General features: G+C 31.0%; 1 protein-coding gene across 1 annotated transcript; it reads right to left on the bottom strand.

Moving 5' to 3' along the window:
- Positions 1 to 6,802: 6,802 nt before the first annotated feature.
- RTFL14 (ROTUNDIFOLIA like 14) lies at positions 6,803 to 7,727 on the bottom strand. The gene is made up of 2 exons (XM_078970601.1): positions 7,475 to 7,727; positions 6,803 to 6,989 (listed from the first exon to the last, which is right to left on the bottom strand). The coding sequence occupies exon 1, from the start codon at positions 7,664 to 7,666 to the stop codon at positions 7,526 to 7,528; it is 141 nt and encodes a 46-aa protein (XP_078826727.1). The 5' UTR covers positions 7,667 to 7,727; the 3' UTR covers positions 6,803 to 6,989; positions 7,475 to 7,525.
- Between the last annotated feature and the right edge of the window lie 3,584 nt (positions 7,728 to 11,311).

Here is an 11,311-nt window from a genome sequence, read left to right as displayed (position 1 = left end):
TTTGCTTAGAACCATTTAGTGTGCCGGTAAACCATACACGCTCCACTAACGTCTTCGCAAGGGCACAAAGTGCAATTTCATGGAATTGCATCAATTCACTTTTGCCTAAGTAACTAAGATAGGGAATTTGAAAAACATTTAGTTACTTTGTATTTCATTATACTTATAATGGAAGGTTTTGTCCTATCCTGCCCATTCGACTAACGACCCTCCACTAGTCAAGAGTGCGGTGGGTAAGAGTGAATACCCATTCAATCGCCATTTTATAGGCAATTTCCTTAAACACCCCTTATAGACCAGCTTCGTGAATGAGGCTTACTAATGGTAAGACTGACTTTTACTCATACATATATATAATGTTAGACTTTTAATGTATATATATATATATATATATATATATATATATATATATATATATATATATATAGTATAGGGTGTATTTTACACTTTTAAAATACTAGGTGGTCAAATTTAATAATTATACTTTTAATTCAATTAAATTGCAAACCAAAACTTTTATGGATTTATTAAACCTCTTTTAATTATACATCTTAATTAATTAATAAAACCATAAGGGTGTGAATTGAACTTTTCAAAACATTACTAGGGTTTTAGAATTTAACATTCCTAATTAAACTTTTAATCAACTTTTAAATTCCAAAACTTGAGGGCAAGTTTTGAAACATTTCAAAAACATTAGGGTTTAGAATTTAAATGTACATCAAAATTAAACTTTTAATCAAAATTTAAATTCCAAAACTTGAGGGAAAGTTTTGAAACATTTTTCAAAACATTGGGGTTTCAACTATTTAAATTTTAAAGCAACAAAACTTTTGAGTTCAAATTTAAACTATAAAACCTAAAGGGGAAAATATGAAACCTTTCATAACAACAGGGATCAAATAACAAATAATCTAAAATTAACATTTAATCACATAATTATCCATATTTGATTTATTTAGTGATTTCTTGCAAAACAATTTACCAATTAATCAAAATAATCAATCAATTATCACATAAGGAAACAAATATTTTATTAATTGATAAATATCTTCAATTATATCAAGAATATAGTCATATATATATATATATATATATATATATATATATATATATATATATATATATATATATATATATATATAACGGATTAATATTGATCTAATATGATAAGGCAATTATCCTTAAGCAAACACAGCAAGAAATCCCGGTTTTCCCTCCATCTGACCAGCCGACTCGCCGAGTTAGGCATGGACTCGTTGAGTCAGTATGGACTCGGCGAGTTTAGCTATGGACTCGGCGAGTCCAGCCCCCAGAAACACAAAAAACGAATTTTTCAAACATATAATGCATCAATACAATAGAAACCAATCTAGGCTCTGATACCACTGATGGGTTTTGGTCATAAGAACATCCTATGTGCTCATACAAACCCTAATGCTTGGATCTAGGTTTCTCTATTGTACATGAAAGTTATCCAAGACTATAAACCCTAATTCTAGCATTCAAGTAATCATATTAACATGCAATTAAGTTTAAGATCATACCTTGATTGTTATGTAGCAATAACAATCTCAATTCCTCTTTGTATTGACTTTAGAAAGCTTAGAGTCACAAATGTCACTCCTCTAATGGTTCACAAACACCATAAGCAAGAGCATGAAGAGGAGAGAGGATGGAGGCTGCCCAAAACGTGTTCTAACCCTAGAAGAAGTCTTCCCCACGTTTTTGGGTCATAAGGTGTCTTTATATAGTGAGGCTGCTATTAGGGTTATCTATCAAGGAAACCCTAATTTGGATGCTTAAGCCCTAAGCAACCCATAGACTCCTTTAATTAAGGCCTCGGACGATTTCCTTATGGGCTTCCCCATAGAATTCGTCCACTACTTAATTTAAGACAATCCATAGCCCAAATTGCAATTATCTTATAATTACAATTCCAGTCCTTTAAGTTTAATTAATCTCTTTTAGTCACAAAACTAATTACTAATTAATTCTTGACTAATATTAATTAAACAATATGATTTCTCCTTTAATATATTATTCTCATAATATATTAATAAATCATATTTAATCCTTTCTCTCCATAATTCATCCTATCAAGTTGCTTTGGTCAAGGCAACCCAAAAGGACCATGCACCATCGGGTCAAGTACATACCAAAATAGTTATGGACTTAGACACTAATCCAACAAAACCCACCCAATCTCTTGTTTAAGCCTTGGAACACTTAACCACTTAAGTTATAATAGTTTTAAGACTCGTTTGGTGACCCAATTGAGAGTTTACGGCTAGGAGTAAACTCGCCTGGGCCGCAAACTTCAACAAAAATGGTCATTTGACCCTTCTCTCCCGTATAACGCCTTACACTCCTTTATTGCAACCCAATAGCCTCCTAGCACTTGACCAAAGTGTTTTTCCTCGCATTAGGATGTTTTTTTGTGTTTAATTAGTGTTTAATCACTAATTATATGTAAACATATGTCTTCATATGTTACTAGGGTCATTAAGTGTGTTCAAGTCTTCACTTGACACCAAGCACTCAACCCACACTTCCATCTGATCCACTTGCTACAGGTGAGTTCATACCCCTTAATTAATGTTTCAAATGTTTTTAAATGCTTTTATGTGGGGAATACAAGTTAAATCCAACAAATTACAATATCAATCACATGTGATTTATGACTTGCAATTGAAAGGATTTTCTATACTTATAACTGCTTTGACAATAAAACTGCTTTTAATGTTTATCAAACTCATTTTTCACGTTAAATTGTATTAAAACTAGCTCCAAACCCTTTTAAAAAAAAATTATTTCTAAAAAATATCTACACCAATATATTTATATAAATAAGACTTGAAGGACTTAGAACTGATAGTTCACCTTACCTCGTATTCTTGTTTGATTGTGGACTTAGGGTTTATTGCTATCTGTCCGACTGTCGTTGAATTCTTAGTTATATATTGTATATATTTGTGTTAGATATATAAGTCTCCATTTCATTTCAATACCTTTGTGTATCAAAGTCATGCAACTAGCATTCTATTTAACTATAATAGGTATAGTTAAGGATTTTTGCTCATTACTATTATTACCATGGCACTTACTATAGTTGGTACTATTATGAGTCTATACACGTTAAAAACTATACAAAGAGAATACCATGTACTATATAAGAGAACACTCAATACACTATACCAAGAAGTACAACATACTATAATACTAAAGTATATAATAAAACATAATGTTACACACTATTCTTCGATACGACACTTCACTGTGCCATCACCGTGTAACCAGAGTCTCCTGGAGGGAAAGTGGGCATTATGTGTATAGATCTATACGGGACAAACACTCCCACATCCTGAATGCTAGCTACAGTCCGAGCCGTCTAGGCCTAGGAGTGATAAAATGTCACCACACTCCGTGTGACCAGGAGGGTCATCAGTTATTCGATCGTCAATCAGCATGGTTATATACAAGTTCATATTCAAACCATTAATTAACACAGTAAGAATTAAAGGCAAAATAAACTCCCTGAGGGGTATTGTACATTTTGATACTACCTAGAGTCTGCATTTCATTACATTCAGCCGACGGTGATATTGTTGGGGTAAAACATTATTTTTCCCATTTACTTTACATAAATAAAGTCTAAACTATAATTTTTCATAACTGATAATTCATTAGGAAAACTTTTACACTTTCAAAGGATCAAACTTTCAAATAACCAAGTGTTAGTAGAAGACTACTTATATTGGAAAATATAGGATTTTCTAGGGATTATACTATTTTAAAACATTAATGATAGCTATTATATTACATGATTGTAAACACTTTTATACAAGCAACGACACTAAATTCTTATGAACTCACCAGTTTTATGCTGATACTCGTTTTCAAAATAACTTGTATTCCCAAATCGACAATAGATAGGTACTGATGCAGCTTTTGAGAAGATGGAACACGTACAAGACCCATCTTTTATTTTTGTTTATACTTTTGGTGTCTATCAAACTGTACAGAACACGCTTTATTACAATTACTATATTAATGCAATGGATGTTGTCACTTGTTTTTACTATTATGCATTGTTATGATACTGTACTTGACGTCCTCCACCCCAGAATGTATTTCGTCGTTCTCGGTTTTGGGGTGTGACATTTTCTTATCTCTTAATTATGAAAATATAAAAGTATATATTGAAAAATAAAAATAAAAATAAAAATAAAAATGGTATAGTAGTCATTTCGAATGGGCTATATACACAACAAAATATGTTCAAAATGACCATTTATCCTTTTTTTTTCAAGGTTTGAACTTGTTTCCTGAAAAAATGCAAACCACAAAGACCATTTGCGCAGTTTTATCTAGAAAATTTGATTTTTTATAAAGATAATATTTTTACTACACTTTTGATATCATACTTAACATAAGATCACTTAAATTAACAATATCATACAAAACATAGGATTGCTTACAACAATATTGATATTTCTTTTCAATTTGTTTCAGAAGGTCAGATTTATCAAAAGAATAGCAATATGCTAGAAAAAAGAAACAATTATACAGAAGCAACAGACAAAATTCTATCCTGCAACCAGGCAACCCAATTCTTGTCAAATTATTTTTCATTTATCTATATATATATATATATATATATATATATATATGTGTGTGTATGTGTGTGTGTGTGTATGTGTGTGGCAAAAGTATTTGAAACCTTTTAAAACATGTAAAATTACATAAAACATGACTTATCTAAATTATGTCCTTGATTTAAAAAAAGGTAATTATGTCAATTTAGAAAATTATAAATGAGCTTTTTCTAAAAGAGTATTTGAACTAACTTTTAGATTTGAAGCTTTTTGTTTTAACTAAAAGCTAGAAGCTTCTACCACCACCGAACGAAAAAAAAAAAATCCGAGCTTTTTGCTAAAATCTAGAAGCTCCCAAAATTTTTGTGTCGTACACGCCCGGACATGCCCTATAGGAACTATTGAACTAATGTGCTTTCCAATTTACTCAAAAGTCAAACGAAACAACTTATAATACTAGAGTTTGATCTTGGATGAGGTGTCACGTGAGATCCAGGGGGAAGTGGATTGTCATATTCTTTTCTCTAATGACATTATGATGGTGGTTGAATCTATGATTAAGGTTGATGCTCGATTAGATACTTGGAGGTCCATGTTAGAAGAAAAAGGGCAAAATATCAACACTGCTAAAATAAAGTATCCATGGTGCAATTTCATTAGGGAGACAAATTATACAAGTATAAATGTAAGTATTAGGGAGGAAACTCTCCGCTCGATGGATAGCTTCAAGTAATTAGGGTATATGATCTATAAGGAAGGGAATGTGGAGGTAGATGTCATCCAACGCATAAAAGTGGGTTGTATAAAAAGAAGTTTTACAGAGTAACCATCAAGCATGCCATATTGTATGGATCTGAATGTTGGCTAAGTAAGAAGGACCATGTGAGAAAGATTGAAGTAGCTAAAATAAGGATGTTGAGGACTTGAAGTGGACTTGCGGTCAAACTCTTCTATATATGATATATAATACAATAATAAGAATTTCTTTTGGAGTGAAGTAAATCACTGAAAAATTAAAGAAAATAAGATTGGGGTGATATTGACATGTCCACAAAAGTACAACATCAAATACAGTAAGGAGTGTAGAGTCGATGATGCTTGATGGTGAGAGGAGAAGAGAATGTCCTAAAAGGAAGTGGGAGGATAGTGTGAAGCTAGACATGGAGGAACTTACTCTACCGAGGACATGAGCTCGTATAAAAGGGCGTGGAGGCTTAATATTAAGGTAACTGAGTAGCCTAACCCACTTGTAGGTTTTGTTGTTTGATGTTTATATCAATGAAAATTGCTTCATGCTCATATGCTGGTTTTCCGACTTTCATTTTTTTTTCCATGATCTTATTTTTCTTTTTATACTGACTTATTGCTTTATTGGTTGTTTCATTTGAAGGTTTTCAAGTTCATATTTGCATGTTCTATATTTTTAGCAGGTTTTGCTTACCACTAACTTTGACGTATTAATTCCTTCTTTACCTAGATCATTGATAACAAACATGTCGGAGGTCATCTATGTGACACAGTTGTTCTTCAAGAGAGACTGTTGACATTCTACATCCATTACCTCATCTAAATAAGATTTTTTTAGGCATGTTGTTATTATAGGGCTCATTAATTTCTATTTATATCATTTTATTCCTTTTTGTGTAAAAGTTTGTTTTTTTTAATTAAATTAGAATAACTAAGAATTTATTATTATAGAATAAAAGATTGAAATAAATAAATTTTAATAAATTTATAATATTTTGTTACAGAATAAAATTCAACGTACTTAAAATTAAATTTAAGTACCTAAATAGTATATATATAAACACAAATAAACATACTTTAAATTAAACTTAGGCAACTAAATAGGATAGATAGTTTTTCTATTATAGAAAAAGTAAATTAAATATAACTTACATTTTATTTTTAATTTTATATTTAATAAATAGTTAAATATCGAATTATATAAAAATCATTGTAGTTCGGAATTTTTTTTTGTTTAACTACTGTCATGACTGAAAATTTACGTTTCTTAAAGTAACTACATAAAACTTCGAATTATATAAAAATAACCAACTCAACAAACTATTCTTCATCTATCTTCTAACTGAATTAAATAGCAAACTATTCTCTATAGAATGATGACACATGTTTAAGTAACTCAACAACTTTGAATTATATAAATATATTTTGTAAAATAAATTATGATCTAACCACCCGAATAAATTTTCGGCTATTGACAATATCTATCAAATTTAAACTCGTCATATAAAACGCGTTGAATCTATTGTGTATCCCCTGGAGGATATTTTGATTTAATAAAACTTTGCCTATTGTGATTCCAATGCTTTAGTATGTTGTTTACTTCCATATTGTGTAAGAGACAATGACTTGTTTTCCATCTCTCTTCTGCACAAAAAAACATGACTATTCTTCTTATTTTCATCCTTGAAATTAGCCTTAAAAATTTGTTGCTCACATCCGGTCCCCTACGTACCTATTCCAAACGTACACGCCCTATAATAACACATATGGAGGTGGCAAAATGACAGGTTGGGAAACTAATTACCTTTGTATACATCAAAACAATGGTGGGGTTGGACATTGAAAGAGTTTCCTTTGTGTAGGGTCCAGAATTTGGATGCTAGCTCTTATAAATTTTGTTTGTGTCAAATAATATTAACAATCACCATAAATAATTAGTGCTTGATCCCAAAAATAAGATTTATGCATAATCATTATTCAAATCTTACATTGTACAAAAGGGCATATAATTCCATTAACGAGTCAACACTATAATTGTTTCAAAACTTCGTTTATCATGTATACATAGACCACTTTATGGAACATTTCTTTCTATATACATATAAAGATCAAGAACGTGTAAAACTTACATCTCTTCCTAGAGCTAATAGATGCATTTCGATCCACATTTATACTTCTTCTTAATCATGCGAGCACATAAGAAACATGGTGCACCTCCATATGATATAAAGTCGTGCCTTTTGCTCCCTGATTTGCTTAGAACATCGCACTAGTGATCGTTGTTTCAAAGTCTTGAAGCTTGATAAACTTGCAGTTGCCATATGAAAACTTTGTTGTTGAAAGCTTTTAGAGTATTATTCTGCACATATATACTTACATGTGTCTATATATATAGGCCAACTTAAAAGAGTAAACTTGCGTACCCCACCCCACCCTACCTCCTCCCCTCGGGTCCATAAGATAAGGGAAAAACTACTGGCGTGTTTCTCCTTAGACTAATGGCCAAATTTGCTTTAAAATGACATGTCATCAAGCTCCTATTTGTGTAGTCAAAAGGGACCATACATGTCTTAAGAAACGACTGGATAAGATGGTGATAAACATACATGCGTGTTTATACAGGCACATGGTGTGTTACTATAAATGATAAATGATTGATTGGTCAAACAACCTACAGTTTTTTGTGTTCTCAAAAATATAAATCTATCTAAAATAATATTATTTCAAATTGAAGAATAAAACTACTAATTAGTTGGCTCTGGTTTTAACCAGATCAGATCGGAAGTGTTATTTGGTGTACATATGTTTGTGTGGCTCAAGATGAAGAAGGCGTTCAAAATTTTGGTTGCATGTTGTTCCTGTAGGCTGTATGAATCAGACAATTTGTCTGGCACTTTACCCAGCTTGTCTATTCCAGATCCTTTGATATGTATGCATTTGAGAGTTGTAAATAATGTACAACTCAATTATGTACTTGAGCACATTTTTGTATTTTGACCAATTTTGTTCATAAATAAGTTTATCTAGATTATTTTGTTGCATTTCTAACGAGCCAAATGTAAGAATTAAATGTAAAACTTTGGATGAAAAATAACCTAATGTATATTTAAGTGTTTAAAATGTCTTAATAGCTTTGTGGCGCAGACTGAAAGTTAACACAAAAGTTGTTTATAAACGATAATTATACCAAATCTCATGGAAATAAGGCAAGGAGAAGCTTAGATGTTAACAACTGGGTCTCCACCTAGAGATAGCGAGATTTTTTTCATAACATTATAACTTGTTTATCTCTTAAATGAGAAATATAAAGAAAACCAAAGGGTTTTTGGTCTAGTTATGCCAAAGTGTGAAAATATGTTTATCTTCTAAATAGTGAAGTATTCAAATGTCGTTGACAAATAAATAGTTTAAGAATAGGATTTAGAGGTGTGTTAACCGTTCAAAAAAAATACAAAGAAATATAATATATAAACCGTAAGAGTCTTTAGGTGAACAAAATATATGAAGATATTTATGTCTCTTTTTTTACTCAATTTAGTATTAAAAAAAATCAATGATAGTTTGGGCGCCAGCTGATTTCAATTAGCTATTTCACATAGTTTGTCAAATATCTATTTTAACATCATATTTTCACTTACATTTATTGATCAAAATGCCTTTGTTAGAAATACATTTCAATGGTTAACGTTTTAAATGATTTTTCTTAAATATTACTTAATTATCTTTATCTTTTTAATATTTTACATAAACTACCATCATAATAATTTTTAGATTTAAGTCTACGTAACATGTTCTAAAAATAAAATTGATTGATATTAATATTTCAGAAAATATAAAAACTATTAAATAGTATGTTACGATCTTTTTGCCCTCTTTCTTATATGTATAATTTTGAAAATTTTGGCAATATACAAAAATGATGTAAATTTCTAATAATTATATTAAAAGCTATTTTGAATATTTAATTAAATAGATTAAGTAATATATAGAAAGATTAAAAAAAACAAACAAATAAAAAAACAAACTAACTAACTAATTTCTAAATATAACTACCGTCTAAAATAAATTACTATGAAATATAAATGATCATAAGGGATAAAACATATAAAATAATTAAAATGTTAGAGAATAATAAATGGTTGAGTAACCTATTGAAAACAGAAAACCTCACCACTCTAACGGTAAAAAGTTTTTCAAATAATAAAAAGTTTTTGAAAAAACTATCATTGGCAATAATCTTAAAAGCTACAATAAACCATTTATTTTTTGTCTTAGCAAACACAAAATTATAATGAGCTTATGCAAGCAAAAAACAAGCTTAAATATTTGATTCAAACTTGTTTTGTCACCTCTATCTTGTTGATATAAAGGGGATTGCTTCGTGTGGTTTCTAAAAAATCTCGAGTGTTATCACTATCCTTCCTCTCGTGTTGATTGTGCCAATTTTTCAAAGTTTTATATAATCTCAAATGTGGCCTTGTTTTGGGTCGTTTAAAGATTAGTATGTCGGGTTTAAATGCTCATCATAGGGTCGAACCCACGTGCAAAAACCTTTGTTTTTGTGTTGTTGGTGAAGCATGGCCATACAAATGTTATCATAACCCTATCAACAAAAGAATGTCGAATTTATTTAGGAAAATGACAATTTTCGTCAAACAAGATTCTTGAAGCTTTGATTTGGTTTTGTTTGTAAAGGAATAACTAATGTAAATGATAAATATAATATAATAAATGTAAATGATGGATATAAATCTATAATACAATTCCGTAAACTGTGGCTATGATCAATACATAAAAAGACAAGTCATAACATTTATAGAAAAATAAAGATGATATCCATACATAAACTAGAAAATTATTTATAGTTTTTTAGCTTTTTATCACTAGGATAAGCATTTAAGTATTTGATCCAAAGTAACACGTTTTAATGTTTTATTTATAAAATTAAAATATGCCGTTAGCATAAATTTTATTTTTTATGTGTTTTTCTAACTTGATATAAAACAAAACACTTAGCATAATTAGGTAATCAACGTAACATTTACTTTTTTTTTTATGTGTTTTTCTGAATTGATATAAAACAAAACACTTGCATAACAGTATAATCATTTTTTTCATTTTCAGTACTCGTTTAGTTGTTTTTTCTTTAGTCAGAAATTCAACAGAAAGTTCTACCAAAGAGTTTTTAGTATAGGTGAGTATTTGGGTCAAGCCAGACATGTTTGACAAAAAGTGATGGACTATGGACCAGACATGTTAAGGCTAAGGCGTACAGGGTCTAAGTCCAGGTTCGGGTTTTCCGATTCTTATACCCATTGGACATATACAACTTTAGGTGCATATGGTACAACTTGTTAAAGCCCTACTAAAGTTAGTTTATCTATTACTTTAAAACGAATACTCATTGGAGTAGAACTGGACCTGGATCGGACCTAACCGGTTTTGTACCCAGACCGATATTGCATGCTTCAAAGAATCGAGAATCATACTTACTCTAAAAAAAACCAGGTTCGATTGTGCCAGGCCAGCCTCTACTCCTTCGTCCGCAACTCAATCTCAATCTCACACCGCCTGGCAGCCTCCTGCATCTCCAACAAAGTACCATAGCATTAGGTGGAAACAAACTGTCTTATCTCCGTATTGAGCATACTCAAGTAACGGGTCATTTGAGCCTTCTCACATGTAGCAAACTCAGGAAAAAACATAGCCCTCTCCGTGAACATCTTGGTGATCTCCGTTACCGTCTCCGAACCCTGCCTCAAATCCAAGTACTCCTGGACCAACCTCTCATGCTCCACCAGTGGTACATATCTAGAGTGGAACATATCAGAGAATTACTCACAAGTCATAGCAGCCCTCTGCTCAGCAGAATATGAACTCGTAGCAATCCACCACCAATCCTTCGCTCTAGTCATCAGAAGGTTCAGAGCGCACCTGATCCTCTGGTCAGTTGGACAAGAACAAGT

The sequence above is a fragment of the Lactuca saligna genome, chromosome 8 (genome assembly GCF_052625555.1).
Source record: "Lactuca saligna cultivar CGN05327 chromosome 8, ASM5262555v1, whole genome shotgun sequence".
Taxonomy (NCBI): domain Eukaryota; kingdom Viridiplantae; phylum Streptophyta; class Magnoliopsida; order Asterales; family Asteraceae; genus Lactuca; species Lactuca saligna.
The sequence above is the reverse complement of the archived record's forward strand: the minus strand, read 5'-3'. Positions and strand labels throughout refer to the sequence as shown.